The 20,528-nt window shown below is 42.2% G+C and overlaps 1 protein-coding gene across 4 annotated transcripts; it reads right to left on the reverse strand.

The window, feature by feature from the left end:
• Window positions 1–4,487: 4,487 nt before the first annotated feature.
• On the reverse strand, window positions 4,488–15,961 carry CNBP (CCHC-type zinc finger nucleic acid binding protein). 4 transcript variants are annotated; one of them, XM_054033435.1, is made up of 5 exons: window positions 15,816–15,961; window positions 6,964–7,082; window positions 6,452–6,544; window positions 6,077–6,275; window positions 4,488–5,578 (listed from the first exon to the last, which is right to left on the reverse strand). In XM_054033435.1, exons 2-5 carry the CDS (start codon window positions 7,064–7,066, stop codon window positions 5,461–5,463), a joined length of 513 nt encoding a protein of 170 aa, XP_053889410.1. In that variant the 5' UTR covers window positions 7,067–7,082; window positions 15,816–15,961; the 3' UTR covers window positions 4,488–5,460. The 4 variants fall into 4 exon arrangements, with proteins under 4 accessions (XP_053889410.1, XP_053889409.1, XP_053889407.1 ...); XM_054033434.1 differs by having other exon boundaries at window positions 6,077–6,278; XM_054033432.1 differs by having other exon boundaries at window positions 6,943–7,082.
• Window positions 15,962–20,528: the final 4,567 nt, after the last annotated feature.

Genomic DNA, 20,528 nt, shown 5'->3' on the forward strand with positions numbered 1-20,528 from the left:
ATGTCACCTTTAAGATGCATAAAAAGCAGTTAACTAGTCAGACAAGGGGAGCCATCTATGAATTAAAAGACATTCAGATTGCTATAAACTAATTAGGAACTCAGCTGCTGCTCCAACTGAAGCTGTTTGATTGCATCCCCAAAATGGAACACAAAGTGAAAAAATGAGTACACCCAAGAGCAGAAAGGATTTTTTGCAGACTTGATTTAGTGATGACCATATTAAAGCTACCATGGAAATTTAGGTAGTAGCACAGGCCATTTAAGTTCCAGTCTTTAGTATTAGACTAACCAGCCCTGAATTTTTGAAAATGCTCCCCTCCCCACAAAGGGACTTTGTTTGCCAAAGTGAAAAATCCACCAATTTGCAGCTTTTAGTTTCTTCTGAGATGGCACATTTACTGTTCCAATTACATTTTAGCATGAAAATAAATACTACCCCCTGGCAGCTTCTGTGAGGTAGAAAGCTTCACAGCAGTCACCTGTAAATCACCAAGTAGACATAGTAAGGCTGGCATTCAAGAAATAACTGTCAGGTTTGTAATTTAAGAATGGTTTGTTTTATGTGTCTCAGCTGAGGTAATGATTTTCCATGAGTTATTTTGGCTAACCTTATCTAATGGAAAAAAAGGATCACTTATATAAAGTTTATCTTCACTTAAAATAGAATCTATAATGTATTTATTTGCTGTGAGATTAGAATTAAGAAACTAGATGTCAATAAACTTGAGTTTGATGATTGCAATCATCAGATACCAAGGCCTTGTCTACACTAAAAAGTTTTGACAAAACATTGAATGCTTACATACTGCTGTCAAGGCTCCTTCCCCACTCTGAACTTTAGGGTACAGATGTAGGGGCCTGCATGAAAACTTCTAAGCTTAATACCAGCTTAGATCTGATCCACTGCCACCACTCCCAATGTGCTAATTCCCTTCCCTCGGTAGCATTGGGAGACTTCACCAATTCCCTGGTGAATACAGATCCAAACCCCTTGGATCTTAAAACAAGGAGAAGATAACCATCCCCCTTCCTTCCTCCCACCAACTCCTGGTGGATCCAGATCCAGCCCCCTCAGAACTAAAAACAAGGAAAAAAATCAGGTATTAAGAAAGGCTTTTTATTAAAGAAAGGTAAAAGAAAACCCTCTGGGAGAGATTAGCATACCAGCTATTCTCAGACAACAGATTCCAAACACAGAGGATGTTCCCCTGGGCAAACCCTTAGTTACACACAAAAAATACTCAAATACCCAATTTGACTATTCCTCTAATTGCACAAGACAGGTTACAAAGAAATAAACATAAACCTATTTATTTCCTTCACTAATACTCACTACTTAAGAGGCTGAACTCTAGAGCTTTCCCACTCCTGTCCAAAGTGAAACTCAGACAAAGGGAACTTTTCCTTCCCTTTGAACCATCTTGTCCTCCCATTGGTTCCTCTGGTCAGGTGTCAGCTAGGCTAGGTGAACTTAATCCTTTACAGGTAAAAGAGGCATTAACCCTTACCTGTTTATGACAACTGCAATATGACTTTTTGGCAAAAATGCCATTTCCGTGACAAAATACAATCACCCTAATGAGAGGTAAATCTTTTTCCTTTGAAGGAAAAAACAAAACAAAACAAAAAAAAAAGCACCAGTGTAGACACACTTGATTTTAAGTTGCCTTAATTGGCCTCCAGGTGTCCCACACAATGCCCAGGGTGACAGCTCTGGTCAGCAGTTTGAACTCCCCTGCCCTGCAGCCAGCTAAACAACTATTTGCCCCTCTCCCTTAGAATCACCAGGAATTTTTGAAATTCCATTTCCTGTTTGCTCACAGTGAAGAGGTCTCATCTCATCTTCCCAGGTGACCATGGCAGGTTACCACAGCAAACACGCACCTGGCTTGGACCACTGTGAAACTGCTCAGATAAACAAGCACTTGAGACAGAGCAAAAACATGTTACAGGAGGTAGGGCACTGCTCCAATGCAGAGAAAAGGGAATGCAATGAGTGCTGGGAAGCCAAAGGGCAGGACAGAAAAGAAAATCAGTTTAAAGATACTACTGAGCATATGATTAAAGTAATGGAGAAGCAGATGCTGAAGTCCTTAATAATGCTGCAGAGGGAGTAGATCTGTGCCTGCTCTCCCCTGCAGCACATTCAGAACTCTTTTCCATGCCCTGTCCACAACTTCTGTTTGCCCTTCACTCCCCCCCCCCACCCCCACTACTTTCATGATAGCTGGACCTACACATAGCTCTGAAAGTCTGCCCTTCCCTGGTATCTCCTCTCCTGCCAAGCATCTTTGTGTGCCATTCCTTTTTGAATTGTAATTCATCTTTGTTTTCTGCAAATTGAGATAGCAGGCACTACCAATACATACACAGGCAGTTTATTCATGTGCTTGCTGGAATATAAGGCCCCAAAAATGTCACCATTACTTCCTAGGAAAACTACATGCAATATAACATTGCAGCACCAGAGATATACATGACTGGTTCTCATTTTCAAAGTGTTGCCTCAAAGTCTCCCTGATTCAAGTTGTCCCCCCTGGGCTCCTGCTAACCCAGCTGGCTGCTCAAAAGTCAGCCACCAAGTAGTCTACCTCAACACTCCACCCTTGAGCAAGCCTTTCACCCGTAGCTTCACAAAGGGTATGTAATGTACAACATGTGGCTAGGACCATGGGAATTCTCATGAAGGTCTAGCCTGCCATAAAGGCATCACCAGCACAGCTTTAATCTGCCAAATGCACATTCCACTGTCATCTAGCACCTACTCAGCCTGTTGAACTGCTCATTACTGCTGTCTAGGTTTACTGTGTAAGGTTTCATGAGCCACAGCTGTAAGATATGCTGGGTCTTCCAGGATCACTATGGGCATTTCAACATCCCCCACTGTAATCTTCAAGTCCCAGTTTGTAGCTTTCTATACAGGCCAGTGTTCCTGAAGATGTGTGTCATGCATCTTCCTGGACCACCCATCAATGTCAGTGAAACACTCATGGGTGTTTTGCTAGTGCAGCAACATCATGGAGAAGTAACCCTTCTTATAGATGTACTCTGCCCCAAGGTGGTCTGGTACCAAAACTGGCATATGTGCCCAATCTATCCCCCTCCACAGTTAGGGAAATCCATTTCTACAAAGCCATCCACGATCATAAACGCTTCCCAGAATCACAGTCCTTTGTAGCAGGATGCAATTAACTGCCCTGCACATTTGCATTAATGCAGCTGCAACTGTCGACTTCCTGACTCCAAATTGATTCACAAGTGACCAGTAGCAGTCTGGTGTCACTAGCTTCCACACACAGAATGCCACACACTTCTCTACTAATAGAGCCGCTCTCATTCTGGTGTCCTTGCACTGCAGTGCTGGGACAAGCTCTGCATACAGTTCCAGGAAGATGGCTTTCTACATACAAGAGTTCTGTAGCCACTTATCCTACACCTACCTGACTACACAATCCCACCATTCAGTGCTTGTTTCACAAGCCCAAAAGTAACTGTCTATGCAGCTGTTCTGTGAATGCCAAAAGCAATTTAAAGTTACTCGTATCAATATTGCACAGTATGTCAGGCAACTGGAAGTCTTCAGTTAGAAACTTCATGATTAACTGAACTGTGATGAAGACCTCACAGATGGTAGTGAAGCAGCATAGGACAGCAGTGCAGGATCCATCTCTTCTCAAAGATGCTGAGGTGCACAGCACAAGGGAGCCATTGGAAAGCATCATGAAAGAAAGCTGGAAGCCAATAGTGTGCTGGGACAGAAAGCAATGCATTGAGCCCAGTCCCAAGATGCACTGTGATTTGCTCTGCCTTTCCACAACACCTAAGGGCAGAAGGTGTCAAGCTGGACTGTGGGATAGATACCCACAGTACATTGCTCACACTGTCTATGCTAGTGCCCCAACTGTGGCTGTGCTCTGCTGACCGAGGAAGTAAGCGTGAACATGACCTTCTGATTTGTATTGTGTTTCAAGTGTCAACACCACTTTTGTTGACAAAAAACCTTAGTGTAGACGAGGCCTAACAGTTCTCCTACCTTTGTCAAATAGGTTGGCATTTAGATGAGAGTTTAAAACTACATCTTAATGCACTGCCATATATTCTGGGGGCACTTGGATAGGCCAAAATACTAATTCTTCTTAAAAAAAAATCTAGTAAGGACATGCTTGCCTTTGAAGAGTCAGGCTACTTCACACAGGAGTTAGTATTGCAGCATGATTCATAAAGCTAGTCTCTTCATGGCCCTTTTACTCTGCCCAATCACAATGCTTGTAAGAGACACATGTGAACTTACATTTTAATGGGTAACCAGTGCAAAGGTTGGAGAGCATAATGCAAGTAGGAACCAATTGTTTGCCAGAGGCAGTGTATGCAGAGAAATTAAGGCCTGTAAGTAGTGCCATATTTTGTGATTTTATGAAATTCTGAATGTTATGGGACTGAACTTTACACCAGATAAGATTTCATACAAAAGAAAAGTCCAAACCGTAAGCTTTTCAACACCTCCACATTCCCCTCTTTAATATGGTGTTTTGCACTATGTACATGAACAAAAGCTAAACAAAAGGAACTTTAGCCAAACTCCCCTTCCTCCTCCAGCTTTATTGATAGTTTAAAATTACATTTCTATATTCTAGGACTTCAATTGCTTTTACCATTTACTTTAAAAACTGATTACAAGCAAATGAAACTCAGTTGGTCTAAGTGATATAGTATACAAAAATAACATCTTGATTTCTGTGAAAATGCATTTCTTTGCAACTCCTGAATAGCTCCAAATTGTGTATGTTATAACTGATGTTCTGGGTTTTAGATTTAGTTTGAAATACTTATTCAAAAGCTTCCCATTACCTTCTATATTGCTGATATTAACATTCATTGACTGAATTATTGTTACTTTGTTTTAATTATTCCTGATTTCCCTCTCTCTCTCGCTCTCATGGCCACTAACAGGCACGTACATCTGTTTGTTTTGTTTACTCCCACTCAGCTATATGCTCTAGGTAGGGCCTGATAAAGACATTACTTGATGTTATTAACAGCTACTGAGGTCAGACAATCCAAGGCCATCATTGTAATAAAATTAATGTTAGTTACTTGTGGAAGTCTGGACACTTCCAGGATTTATTCTTCCTCTTGCAAAGGATCACTCCCATGGAACCTGGAGAGCGTTTGCTGGTCTGACTCAACTCTTCCCACTCAATCCCTATTCACCAGTGGCATGGAAAGGGGGTTCTTTAAGAAAGCATTATACATAACACCTCTACCAAACTAAACATAAACATTTTTGTAGTTAAATGCAGAAAGTCGATTTTTCCACCCCTTTCCTCCTTTTACACGGCAAGTAAAGCTCACTGGCCTGGGAGTAGCCTCTATCTGCCAACCTTTGGCCAGTGAAGAGGATTCAGAGAAAAATAATACAACCATCAATCAGAAAAAGGAGGGGCGATAAAGGAAATAATTAAGCTGTAGCTTCAATTGTGCATTCCCGTGCAAGGTGCCCTGACTCGCCACAGCGATAGCAGTTGACTTCACTTGTCTTGCTGCAGTTGATGGCTACATGCCCAGTTTCACCACACCTGAAGGAAAGAAATATTAATATTTTATTCTTGATAAATTAAAAGTGGATTTGTTAGCCTCTTCAATAGGATCAACGGGAACTACTCAAAACTGCCATCACAGTACAATCTGATGTACCACTAATGCATTTGAGGCTTTTGCTGTATAACTGTTCTAATACATTTGGAAATACACCCTTAGATATTAGGCAAGCTCAATTCTATACCAGAGAAATGTGCAGCACATTCAGTGAGGTCAGTCAAGATATTAGAAATTGACCACTACTATACATGCTGAACCCTGTTTAAGTCAAAAGCAACAGGAAGAAGTTGCATCAGACATCAGTCTAAACATTACAGGCAGTGAGTCAAAGTTAGTTTCTTTAAAAAGATCACAAGAAAATAGGCATATACCCAAAACAGATTAAACAAGCTAACTTGTATAAACTGCAAGTTAGATTAAGGGTAAAATATACCTTAAATAGCTGTAGGATAATTGTTATACCTTTAGTGCCTTACCTATAGCACTTAACTTTGGTGCAGTCTTTTTGAATGTGTCCAAATTCCCCACAAGAATAGCACTTCTGCTCATCTGCATGGTCACAGTCACGAGCCAGATGGCCAGGTTTGCCACAGTTGTAGCAGCACTGCTCTCGCTCTCTCTTCGGCTCCTTGCAGTCCTTAGCAATATGGCCACCTCTGCCGCAGTTATAGCAGGCTTCCACAATAAGAAAACAAGCCAAACAAGACTATAAAACCTTGATAAAGTTACAACACACATTTAACAGAAATAAATGATCAGTTCATATTTAATGATCTGACAAACGTGTTCAGTTTTTTGCCCTTCCACCACATTATGAGTAAATAAAATATAGAAAATTTAGTAATATTTACCATCCTCCTGAAGATCACAGTCCTTGGCAAGATGGCCAGACTCACCACAGCGGTAACAGATGTCTGGGAGAGATGAAGACATGAACTGGAAGCCTATTTTATATAGGGAACATGAAAAGCATTGTTATTTAGGGATCAAAATATACAAACAACTTGACAGTATAAACACCAGGGTTAGGACATTAGCAAAAAGAGAATCTGCAATCTACAATCCTTCCCACAGCAACCTCACTGTTCTCAAAGATTTAGTAGCAGAGGGTTGCAGTAAACCCTCATTAAGACTTAGCAAATGTACTCTGCAAGTATGAAAGATTACCAAATTAAAACTGGAACTACACCTGACAAAATAAGGTTACCAGAATAGATTTAGTGTACTATACTTGATCTGTGTTTGCTCAGTCAACAAAGCAATACTTGTAAAAATATCATTAGTATCACATTTGCAATTAGTGAGATTTTACTGTTCGTTCAGATACGTATAAGTTAGAAACCTCTTGCGGAGGTAAATCCACCTCTGCCACGGCTTCGCATCCCACGGCCACGGCCAATTCCAGTAGGGCATTCCCGAGCCCAATGACCAGTACGTCCACACTTGAAGCACTCGTTGCTGCTCATCACTGCAGTTTATTTCCTATGTAAAAAGAAAATTTTAAAATTTACAGCAGATATTTAACTTATGGGCTTTTTTAAAAAGTAAGCCTACTGAAAATTAAATTTGAAGCTGACCGCTTCAGTGAATGTCTAAACTTAATATATTTAAATAAATATTTATGTATGTACATGCTTGCTGTCAAAAAAAGCTTTAAGCAGCACATGGTGGCCAGAAACAGTTCTACTCACTAACTACAGTGAATATTTCCTATAAGTCTATTTTAAATGCAAAACATGTTTTGATGACATCAGGACCTTTAATAAAGAAACTAATTAAAAAAATAAAATGCTCTTTTGCATTTAATTAAACTTCCATCCAAACAGAGCTTGATACAAGTAAAAAAAAAAAAAAAGTTACTCAAGTGTAAAAAAACCACACCCCACAAATTGCCATTTTCTATCATTGTAAAAGATAGAAAAGAATCAGAAGTGTGTATAGGTATAGTGTATCCTTATTACACTAAATACGGTGCTTGTTTGCCAATAGGTAATGTTTAATTACAAATCAATGTTTTAATAGCTACCAAAGAATGAGAATCAACCTTGTAGAAAATTAAAGTACAAATATGAGCCAATTAAAACCAAACCACCCAGGTTTACATAAAGTAGCTATTAGAGAATCTTCCAGAACACAATAGGTGTTTAAAGGGAGATCATCAATTAAGTTCTGACAGAAATGTAGATCTTAAGATTTCGAAAGTTTTCTGTATTTTAGTTTAGAAAACAAAATGGTTTCACTTTCAAATCTCATGCACTACACAGTGCTAGCATGATGTACTTGTAAACACAGTACGGGAATTATCTTTAATTCAGAAATTAAAAATTCCTGGAAACAGTCTTAAATTTCTAGAAGCTTGCTTAGGCCAAAAGTTAGTGTTGAACCCTGTTTGAGTGTCTTTAACTGTGGCACATTAATATCTAGGGCTTATGAAACGTAGCTTATCACTTTACTGCAAAAGTTATTCATGTGTAAACCAACAGCATATTTTCAGCTACCCTCTACCCTGATATAATGCGGCCTGATATAACATGAATTCGGATATAACGTGGTAAAGCAGTGCTCCAGGGGGGCAGGGCTGTGCACTCCAGAGGATCAAAGCAAGTTCAATATAATGCGGTTTCACCTATAACTTAGTAAGATATTTTGGCTCCCACGGACAGCATTATATCTGGTAGAGGTGTACTTTGCAGTTCAGTATTGTCCAGGTGCTACTTTCAGTGACTGAGGGAAATTTTCTAGTATAAAGCTTCAGACAGCAATTTATAACAAAGTTAATCCCACACAAAGGCTCAAACTATGATAAACTAAATATACAGAGCACAAGTAACTCCAGCTTTTATGAAGTCTGCTTGATTAGCAGGACAGAAACCCCACAGAAAAAAACCTCAGTTGTTATGCACCTGTTTATGTTGGCCATTACACAAGTCTATTTTATAACATTAGCTATGCAGTTTCAAATTTTTAGCTTTGAAATTATGTACTATTTCTGAAGACTCATTATTAGACTATTCAGGTATTAAATTCTTCAAATGCTCAGCCATAATGCTAGACTGCTCTTAACAGGAAATAAAGTACAAAAAAATGAAAATTAAAACTTGGTCATGAAGATTAAACTTGCTGTAGAACTAGCTAAAGATTTGTAATTTTCTAACTAAAAATTGTCATTTCTACTTAGATGACCTTTGCATTAACTTAATTTTTGCATAACTGAAGTTGTACTGCTGATCTGACCAAGGACAGAGACATGGATACAAAGGAAACTTTGCTATTAACAAAAGTCATTGATGTACACCTCTACCCCACTGTAACATGACCCGATATAACACAGGTGTGCATATAGCACAGTAGCAGTGGGGCTCCAGTGGTGCTTTAAAGGGTCCAGGGCTCTGGCTGCTGCAGGGAGCCCCGGGCCCTTTAAATCACTGCTGCAGCCCTGCTGCCCCTACCCCAATAGAACGACGTTTCACCTATAACGTGGTAGGGATTTTTGACTCCCCACCACCATGTTGTATCGGGGCAGAGGTGTACTACTTAGCATGATTGTAGCAAACAGCTGGATTTGTGTGCTTGCTAACACTGTTACCAAGGTTTCTTTCTTGACATTTTGTTGAGCTGCATCATGCTGCATGGGAATATTAATCTAAACTTGTACAGTACTGTATGCAAGACAGACACTAAAAAACTACTACACAACCTGCTGACCAGAAGTATTTTGTACTGAAACATCCAGAGCCCCCCCAGTTTTACTCATCACTATGCAGACATATAATCAAGTCCCTAATGCAAAAGGGCTTACAACAAAAGTTAACATGCAAAAATTGGTGTAACAAAACAAGCAAGAAAGGGAGGGGAAAGGATCGAGAAGGGTCTCAGGGTACGTCTATACTTACCTCTGGGTTCGGCAGTAAGCAATCCATCTTCTGGGATTGATTTATTGTGTCTAGACAAGACGTGATAAATCGATCCCGAAGTGCTCGCCATTGACACTGGTACTCCCGCTCCGCAAGAGGAGTACGTGGAGTCAAGGGGGGAGCCTGCCTGCCGCGTGTGGCCTCGTGGTAAGTAACTTGTAGTTCGAACTAACATACGCAACTTCAGCTACGTGAATAACATAGCTGAAGTCAAAGTAGCTTAGTTCAAACTGGGTGGTTAGTGTGGACCAGCCCTTAGGCTTACAGTATTGTAAATTTCTGTAACAATTAAAAAGGAAAGCTGACAAAATCCTTATGAGCCACTTGTGTTAAGTATTAGAATGGCATCAATACTGATCAACTACTTGATATGAATTTTTTTTAAATCCACCTGCTTTTATGTGGCAGCTGGATTAAAACTATAGGAACAACTACACAGCAGCTAAGTTTTGAGTACCTCTTTTTTCCCTGTATCTTTCTGGTGGGGGGAGGGAGGGGAGGCACACATGCAAAAGTCTGAGCACTGCTGATTTAGAGCATGCAGTTCTGTATGTTCAAAGGTACCTCTGATTGCAGCATCTACAGCTTATGTTAACCTACCTTGACAAATCACTTTAATTAAACTACTGTATTTCTCTGCACCAAAATTCTAATGTCCACATGTAAGTTTGAGTCTGTTTCAGGGCTTCCATTGTGATGCTTACACACTTAAAAATAATCTATAACCTGTAACTGGAGACTTGATGAAGATGACAAGTGTATTATAAAAATGTTATAATAAAAATAATTTGTCCACCTTTTAGGAGAAGCTGCTACAGAATTCAGAGAACTGCACTGCTAGAAACGAGGACTGAGTTCTAAAAAAAATTTAGCACGCAAACAAGCCACCTAGGGTCAGTAGTCCAAATATGGCTTATTGCTGTCCCTCAAAAAAGTATGCACCATATCTGAACAAATGTAATTCAGTAGAGTTAATGATTTTATTCATTTTAAGCTACAATATATAACCATGTTTCCCTTCATGGCTGTTTGCAGGTTGGACAGCACAAGCATTTCTTCATCTGTAGCAATCAATTCTTTGTAGAGAGGCATCAGACTTTCAGAATCAGGGAAAACTGACCAATTTACATGTTCGTCATTAGCATTACTTTTGTTTGGACCCACCCAAAGAGTTTGTTAAAAGTGGCCTGCAATAAAAAAAAAAAAAAAAAAAAAAAACAGTGTTTTCTGTAGGATGTATCATGGCCTGATCAAAAAAATTAAAATAGAAATAAATAAAAATCCACCAACCTTAATATTCCAGGGCAGACCTGAATCTTAAGGGACTCAATTACCAGAGAAGTCAGAGCTTCAAGAAACTGCAAGCTGAGCCCAAGGTGGGGGAAAAAGGATTTTTAGTTGCTCTCTAAACCTTTGACATTTACCCCAACAAAACTGACATTAGGATGTTTCAAATATAATAGACATCCTTTTCTCCTTCAGAGAAGGCAGTTTGTTATACACATCTGACATAAGTCTCAACACGAGCCCCTTTGCCAAAGCACAGAAGGAAAAAGAAGATAAAGGAAACTGAAAAGGTATTTAGGCCTTCATGCTTCACAGTGCAGCAGACCAAAAAAAAAAAGATATACAATACACTAACTCAAAGCAATACCTCTGCAAGTTACCTTAAGGTTACAGTCACACCTTTACTGTAAAAGTTATTTTCATTATACTCAACTTAAAAAGTTACTTTCAGTGTGCACTAGAATTTTGGATGAATTAAATAGTCAATTACTTAAGTTTGATTTTTAACATCCTATTCAGAGGAGCTGGATTTTCACACCATGAGTATATGAACAAGCACAATTGGTGTGGGGGAATAAGTGGGGAGATGAAGCCAGGACAGTCAAGGACTTGAACATACAAAGCTCAAAGGTTTCACAACACAAATAAGATGTTATGAACCATATACCCAATGGAACCCAAAGCTTCAAGGACAATGTCAGCTAGGGAAATATGGGTATGCAGAATTTAAGTTTCTGCAGCACAAGACAGTGAGTGGGAGGAAGGCGAGGACCTTGCAGAACACTTGAAGTCCACAGCCAGAGTGGAAGGACTATTACAAGGCATCAGAGTTAAGGCTTTTTTTATTTAATGTCCAAGTGTCAGTGTGATTTTTACAACAGATTTATCAACTGTAAAGATCTGAATATCTTCATTTCCCCATCTTTGAATGTTGGTATATTTAAGCTTGCACACCACAATATAGTAGATCAGACAACCAACTCTAGAACTTTGTTGTTCATATCAAAGGTTAGACAGTTTATAGAAAGAACTAATGATGGGCAACAAGGAGTTAGTTATTGCTAATTTGACCTTCAGTGTTGTGTTAGCTACTGGTTTATCATAGTTCTAGACTCTTCTGTAAACAGACTTTCCAAACTTAAGTTTTAAAGTGCAGAATAGTAAGAGTATGTTGTCTTCCTTGTAGCACTATGGCCAAAAAGATTTTCCTTTAGAATATCTGGAAGTCAAATTGTTAAGTTACAGAAAGAAGCTACTGATAACCCACTAGAAAGCAAGCATAAGTAACAAGATTTAAATTACCTTTTTTCCCCCCATGGGTTTGAAGAGCTATAAAGCTCAATTTTTTTTAATGCATTAGAAGGTTTTACAGTCAGTCTGCTTAAATCCTTATGAACTGTTAGTCCAGTGTATCATTGTTTGTTAGAAGTCAAGTTTTGTAAGCCACTGTTATGGTCATAAAACTGAATGCACCTGCTCTCACCTTTCACACAGAGAACATGATCTAACAAGCTTTTACTATTCTTTGTAAGAGATAAATTAATATTTCTGTCATAAGCAGAGTTAGCTCAAAAAAGGAATGCAGATAGCTCATAATGGAAAGCTTAAGCACAGGGGGAGGGGGAGAAGACAATGAGTAAATATGTCTTTCAATCTATTGTAAGTTTTTATTTGAATAAAATGGAGCTAGAAATTATTTTCTAGAACATAACTGAAAAAGCAACTAATGTTTTAGTATCTTCAGTTCATTCTGAGTTATAAATCTAATCCTCAATTATGGAATTTGACCTGCACCATTGCCTTCACTGGATATTTACAACAGCAGATACATAAGCCACACACACCCCAAGAGCAAAGATAATAAGTGAAGACAAGCTACCTTGCTGAATTACTTGTGAGCAGAGCAGCAGTTTCAAGGAGTTAAGACACAGGTCTGTCTAGGGGAGGGGAAAATACAGACTCCATGGGGGGGGGGGGGGGGAGTAGGGGGGGAGGAGAAGAGAGCCAGGGACAAAACACACAACTTACCCCTTGCTCCCCTCCTTCAATTCATAGGGACTTTCACCCCTCCCCCTCCCCCCCCCCCCCCCCCGTTGCTTTATAACAACTACTCAAACATTTCCTAAATACATTACACCTAAAATGCTGACTAATGTCAGCCAGCCTTAATACAAGGACAAGCTAGCTATATTCAAGAGCCAACACAATGCCCCATCCTTCTTTCCCTCCTATTGTACTGCAATACAAGCATTAATGATCCCTGGGGCTAACTTCACTAAGTAGATTGTTAACTTCATTCTGTACTAAAAACAACAAGGAGTCTGGTGGCACCTTAAAGACTAACAGATTTATTTGGGCATACATTCTGTACTATAGTAGTGTCAAGATATCTGATCAGGTCATATAATAACCGAGACCTGCTGGGAGGTCCGCAGAGAGATGTTAGCACTACCTTGGAAACCAGAAGTGCCCATAGTGAACTTTTTTGGCAAGTACAAACCACCTTTTGTCAACAATGGGGGCAATTATCTTCAGCAAACTAAATATTTCCCTCAACTTATTAGTATTACCAGCATCTTATACTAGAAGAAGTTCAGCTTCTAACCAGGTACTCTGCTGTCTGCTGGTTGCTCCAGTAGACAGCAACACCCAGTTACAATGAAAGTTGTAGACCAGAATACGGATCACAAAGTCCAAGTCTATTCTTCCCAAACATAAGCAGTACACAGTATAGATTTAAAATGCGGTGGAATTCCAAGGGCAAACCAGCAGGCAAAATTACTGTTCCCAAAGCCACCTTCAGTATTAGAAATGAACCTTCTAATGCATTAAAAAAAATTGAGCTTTATAGCTCTTCAAACCCATGGGGGGAAAAAAGGATAACCAAACAATAATCTACTCAAGCAGGGTCCAGACACAAGTCAACACTAACAAAAGCAGTGAAACTGGAGAATCAGTAACAATACTTCACATATTGTTACATCAACCTTCATGGCCTAGCATTTATGTGCCACAACCTAATCAAGGGACAAAGGTGGCAAGATACTAGCCAACCATCTCTGCAGTTACCTCCCATGAGCTTCCAGAAGGGAGGGTAGGGACAATATGATCACTGGCAAAAAATGCCAGTATTAACTAGCAGGGTAGTCAATATCCAGATTCAGCCCACAGTCTGTACCACCAGATGCTTTTGAACAGACCCTGACATTTTTATTACTATCATTATAGGGGCTTATTTTCTTCTTCTCTGGAGTCTAGACCTTGAGTAAGAAATTCGGACCTTGGGAGAAGGAGGGGAAGGGGAAAGAAGAAAAAAAAAAAACCAGACTACTCCTGTTCTAGAAAATGGCCTATACGCCACTTATTCGAGGAAAGGTGCCTTCTAAAAAGGACTATTTACTTCCACCATAAGAATTAAATTCTTTAATACCAGTCAGGCTGATACAATGACTGTCACTGGAACCCTAATGGGTCCCCAATTAATGGGTCTGTATATCATGTGACCTGTAAGTATGATACTGAAAGAGGATCTTTGAGCCAGTGAGTTATTGGCTATTGCTAGCATAGCCTTAACAATGGAGTTCTCAAATTGTGATCCACAGACCACCAGTAAATAAGGCCTTCTCATAGCCCACCACATGAAAGATGGGAAAGTAGGGAGATTGAGACAAAAGGAGTCAATGAGAAAAGGTACTCTGCAGAAAGAGATTGCAAATCACTTGCTTGGATGAAGCCTCATCTACATGGGAAATCCAGCCTTCCTGATCCAAGTGCATCTAAAGTGAATTCAGCCAGGAGGTGAAGATCACCAGTGTAAGAAGGTGTCAAGTATCAGGGGGTAGCTGTGTTAGTCTGTATCTACAAAAACAACAAGGAGTCTGGTGGCACCTTAAAGACTAACAGATTTATTAGAGCATAAGCTTTCGTGAGTAAAAACCTCACTTCTTCGGATGCACCAAGAATTGTAAGAAGGTGTAAATTTCACTCTAGCCCCCACCTCCTCACTAAAAAACAAACCACAACCACTGTTCAAGAGTCTATGTTGAAAGAGTTACTACTTACATTAAAAGTTTCACGCCCTCTTACATTAACACACCCTAAAAAATAATTTGGGATAGACTTGTTTTATATAACTTGAACTAAAAAAAATTAACTAGAACTCTCCCAAGCAAAGATATTAGACTGGGATGACTTAAAACTAAGTTTAACAGGCATTCAAATAAAGCGATTGCAAATCATAAGTGCAACCTTTATCGCGAAGTTACTCTATTAAGTTGCAGGGTTCACAGAGAGTGGGACACCTCCTAGATCTCTAGTCAGATGTAAACAGATTGACCACCCCAACACTCCTGAACCGAGCACATGGAGAGGCCACATGGTGCAGTCACACCACGACCCGCCGTCCTGGCCATTACCGCCTTCCCGACCCGCACGAGGTCGCAACAAATGAGAGAAGAGCGGCAGAGCAGACGGCAGCTTGAACACAGAGCACGAGTTCAGCCCCAAACTGCCTCCCCACCCGGATCGCACAGCCCAGACCCGCTACTGCGCCCAGGAGCAATAGGCCCGACGCAGGCGGCTGACCCTTCGCCCTAAGCCCGGCCGGACGAGCGTGTTCATGCCGCCCGCCCCGCAGGAAAAGCTGCGGCCCAGCCACCAGCCTCCTCCATCCCCACGCACCGGGAAGAGGCGCCCGAGCGGTTCCCCCCCGCCTCGGACCGGGCGGAGGCTGCTCCGTCCCTCTCCGCCGCCGGGCTCCCGAGCAGCGATGGCTTCCTCTCACCGCCGCCCAGTGACTCAGCCCGGCCAGCGCGCCCAGCCCACCCGAAGGGCCCCCTCACTCGCGCCCCTCTCCAAACTGCCGGCCACCTCCCCCTCCAGGGCTGCAGGCAAGCGCGGCCAAGGCTCGGGTGGTTTCCCGCGCGCTAGGCCGGAGTGCGCCACGGCCACCATCCCCCGCAGGCCGGGGCCAGGCCGCGCCCCCGCTTGCTCCGCGAGCCGCCTTGGCGGTTACCTGCAGGCTCCCGACCCTCCTGCGATAGGTAGCGCGTCCGGGCGACGATGGGCCCGGTTCTCTTTCGATCTCCCCCGCTTGATACTAGAGCCCCGCTGCCTGCGCCACACGCGGTTTGCACACGGCCCCACACACGCACTTACTCCCTCTCACCCCGCCCTTCCCTATCACTCTGCGCACGGCTCATTATCCCGTTCGCACAACCAATGGGCACCCGCCGCTGCCTCCGTACGGCCAATCAGCGCTGGGAAGGGGAGGACCAATCAGCGCCGTCGAAAAGGGGGAGGTGCCCGCCTACTGGGTCAGGCTTGTCTCGACTCTTTTTTGCCTTACTGCACTGTGCGGGTGCGGGAGCAGGGGCGGGGGGTAGCGATGCGGCCACCGCCGCGCTAAGGTCACGGGGAGATTGACGACTCGGAGGGTGCTGCAGTGCGCGGAGGGTCCCCTGGGTTCCCGCAGCACCTCCCTGCCCCTCCTCTGTTGTGACTCACAAGCTAGGAAGTTGCGGCTCCCCTCCCCCATCCCGGAGGCAGTCCAGACGCAGAGCTCGGTCCCCGCCCGGCCCCGTCGGTCTCACGTCACGCGGGGTGGGGGTGGGGTGCACGCTCGGCCGCCCTTGTGAGGTGATGCGGCAGAACAGGGGAGTCAGCGCCCGCCTCCCGCCAAATCCTCAACAGGGCTTGAGACTCGCACGGTGGGCGAGGAAAGCCAGTCACTTGGCGGCCCCTGTGATGGTTATTTCCCGCCCGCCACGTGCGGCAGCCGCGATTCGACCCGAAACACAGGGCTCATGGCCAGCAGAACCCCGTCCCCCAGCGCCTAGGCCCTGGGCTGCGGGGAGCTGCCATTCCACCCTTTACCCCGTTCCCTCCCTTTCCCCCCGCCGCCCCCTACAGGCTCCTCTCCCCGCCTTGCCCCACAGTTTGTCTCATTTACAGTCTCCTACGCCTCATGTTTTCCTTCCTCCATTCACTACACCTCTCCCGGTTCCCTTCTGCGCCCCACATTCTCATCCCCTTCAATGGGCACTTTCCCCAGATGCCCCTCCACCTCTCATTCCCCTCCCCCCTCAGTCTCTCTACTGAACCCCCTCAGCATCCCTCCTGCAGTGATTCCCCTGCACAGGACTCGGTCTCCTCCACCTCACCTCGGGGGCGCCACCTGTCCAGGCTTCTAGCTATCCTAGGAAGTCTGGAAGAGTGCTCAGGATTTGTGTGCTCAAGATCATCCTGGAGGGCCTGTATTTTTGCATCAGGGCATCATATTCCCTGCACATCATTTCTACAGCACCTCTCAGTTTCCTTCCTCAGACTCCTTCCTGCTCCCCATTTCCCTGCCTCCTTGTGGATTCCTGACCAGCCTCTTAACCTTGAAGGCATCCTGTCTCCAGTCTCATTAGAAACAGGAGTTAGTGGTCACCTTTATCTGAAGTGTTTGTATAGCCCCCATCAGTGCAGTATCTGAGCACCTCACAATCTTTAATGAATTTATCCTTAAAATACTACTGGGAGGTAGGGAAGTGCTATTATCCCCATTTTACAAATGGGGAACTGAGGCACAGAGATACAACTGATTGCAATGGGATTTAAGTGCTTAACTACCTTTGAGGAACTAGGCCTAAGTTACTTATCCAAGGTCATATAGGAAGTATGTGGTAGAGCAGGGACTTGATCCCGAGTCCCAGGTTAGCTCTATCCTGTGGACCATATTTCCTCTGTACTGTACTAGGGGCAGATGCACCTCCACATGCAAATAGTCTTGGGAAATGGTGGCCGTCTTGACTACAGGCAACGTGGCTTCAGTGCTGTTAGCAGTAATAGGTGATTGGTGGGCATTGTGAATAAGTGAAGATTCTTAAGTTTAATGCCAGTAATGGGAAGCTTAATAAATTCCACCAAATATCATTAGAGTCACCATAAAATCATGAGAGTTGGCAACAGTGGTTCTTATCACCTCATCATCAACCGAATTATCAATAACTGGTCAGGTAATATTGGGGGGGGGGATTAATTTATTTAGTGCTATGGGTCATTAGATTCCCAAATATATTTGTCTCCTTATTTATATATTTTTTTGGTATTTTGCATAATCTCATACATATATTACAATATACTATCTACCTCAATCTTCAGCTGCAAAGACCCTCTTATGTGACTTCTCATCCCCCTTCTTCTAGGTACTTCACAAATGAAACACTGGTTAAATATTATACCCAAGTGCTTTTTGGATTTAGATGTCCGCAGGGAGTGTAAAAGAACAAATAACATCCCTAACTATTCCTTTTCTTTGGTCATCACCAACACCCTGAAAATTCCAGCATCTCAAGCCTATATTGCAATGTGATTCCCTAGCAATAGGTTTGTTGCATGAATGAGAAAGCTGCCACAAGGCTTTAAAATGTATAAACATGAGTCAATAAAATGACAGTGCAAAGTTGATTTTGGAGATTAATAGTTTATAAGGCCAGAAGAGATCACTGTGATTATTTAGTCTGACCTTGTATAACACACAACAAGGGATTTTTCTGAGACAATTTCTCTTTGAACTACAGCATATCTTTTAGAAAAGCATCAAATCTTGATATAAAATGTCCAGTGATGGCAAATCCACTACAACCCTTGATAAATTGTTCCTGTGGTTAATTACCACTGGAACTGGATGGTCTAGATAATACTTAGTCCTGCCTTGAGTGCAGGGAACTGGACTAGATGACCTCTTGAAGTCCCTTCCAGTTCTATGATTCTACCCTCATTGTTAAAAAGAGAGAGAGCTTCTGATTTACCTTTCCTCTAGATATAAATCTACTTTGTGTTATATCAGTATGGCATGGTGTGTTTGTTTGAACATATGATTTACATAAATATTAAAAAAACCAATTCTTAATATTGACAATTGTGATCTCTTTCAAATTGGTTGTCAATCTTATCCTTTGTTTATATTTTTATAATTCTATGCGTCATACCGCCTACCAAATTAAAATGGTTGGAACTCAGTCTCAGAGCATCAAACTTTGCTAGTGAAAGGATCTTTCACTCCATACTCCTGCTCCACTAGATATTCAAAATGTCACATTATTGCCTTAGGAGCACTAGCTATTGTTCCAGCAATGTAAAAAATGTCAACAGTGACAACAGACTTTGTATAAACTATTATGTCTTTGCGCTCCCAATAACAAACTTCTCTTTTATCTTTAGTTTTGTGCTAAGACTTAAACAAAATCTTCCATGCCCTTGGTTTGGCTGCCTCAGATACACTGCGAAATTAAAACATGTAAGAGGTGCCATGATTGGTAGCATTCACCAATATTCGTACTTTTAGTTTTATCTCCTGCTGAGTTTGGGCAATAAAGAAGACAAGAAAATTAATTACTGTTACTTATTTTACAGAAACACTCAGAGGCTTCAAAGAGGATTGTGGCTTTCACTGTTCTGATTGCTCTACAGATACATATTAAAAAATAAAACTGTCCCATGCCTCAAAGACCAGAGGAGTAATATAGAAGAGAGACACTCATTTGTCTTCAAATCTTTTAGAACACGTATTTGACTGCCCTAGAATCATAATTGCAGTCTACCAGCAATGGATAATAGTCCATTCTAGGGGGATCAGTTAGGGTATGCTTAGAGAACTGGAGGGACTTTTGAAACCTGAAGGACCATATGAGTCTATATAATAGGTCTCTAGAACTTTGGGGTTACACAGTATAAGAACAAAAGAGCTGTGATACTGGGTCAGACCATGGTCCACCTTGCCCAATATCCTTCCTCTGACAGTACCCCATACCAGAGTTTTAGGGGGAGTGTACAGAACAGAGCAATTATGGAGTGATCCACTCCTGTCTTAAATTTCTAACTACAAGCTGGGAGTGTAAGGTGGCCCCTATAATAATTTCAATTTTTCTTCCCTAATTCTCTGTCCTATCTTCTTAGTTGTACTTGTGATACTTTTCCTTAGGCTAGGGTGGAGGTGCTTAACATTCCCAAAACTAATTCCGGTGCTGTTCCATGGATGAGTTGGCACTGGAAGCATTGTGACTGATGCAGTCAACACCCTTCCTCACAGCGTGTGTGAATCACCTGTGCAAAAGCACTGTTTGCATTATTGAAGGGAATCTCAAGTTGTTTAAAGGAGTCATACAAGGTTTTCAATTAGTTTAACTGGAAATAGAGAAACAAATATGGTCACCCAGAAAGTTTCCATTATTGGTGGGAAAAGGTGTTGGTCATCTCCTGTGAACCCATGGGCCAAATTTAGGATGTAGGAATTTTAAGCTCTGCTTACTTTGGGGGAGGGATAGCTCAGTGGTTTGAGCATTGGCCTACTAAACCCAGGATTGTGAGGTCAGTCCTTGAGGGGGGGGCACTTAGGGATCTGGGGCAAAATCAGTACTTGGTTCTGCTAGTGAAGGCAGGGGGCTGAACTCAATGACCTTTCAGGGTCTCTGCCAGCTCTATGAGATAGGTATATCTCCATATATTATATTTATAACAGACCAACTTAATCCCTTGTAGATTATGCATGACTCCATTGACTACACTGGAGTTGTGCATGAAGGATGAATTTGGCCTGTTACAGGCTCAGCTAAGCAGAGCTTGCAGTTCCTGTTTCACTGGTTCCTCTATGACATTTAGGGAAGGACAGTCTTGCAGCTAAAGCACAAAATTGGGAGTCATAAAGCATGACATCTCTTCCTGGCTCTGCTAGTGGCTTCCT

Source organism: Malaclemys terrapin, chromosome 7 (genome assembly GCF_027887155.1).
Source record: "Malaclemys terrapin pileata isolate rMalTer1 chromosome 7, rMalTer1.hap1, whole genome shotgun sequence".
NCBI classification, from domain to species: domain Eukaryota; kingdom Metazoa; phylum Chordata; order Testudines; family Emydidae; genus Malaclemys; species Malaclemys terrapin.

Coding starts and splice junctions, on each gene's coding strand:
- CNBP (XM_054033431.1), bottom strand. CDS start 7,066: ATGAGCAGCAACGAGTGCTTCAAGTGTGGACGTACTGGTCATTGGGCT. Junction 6,545..6,942: donor TGGATTTACCTCCGCAAGAG/GTTTCTAACTTA, acceptor TATATAAAATAG/GCTTCCAGTTCATGTCTTCA. Junction 5,579..6,076: donor ACCAAAGTTAAGTGCTATAG/GTAAGGCACTAA, acceptor TCTTTCCTTCAG/GTGTGGTGAAACTGGGCATG.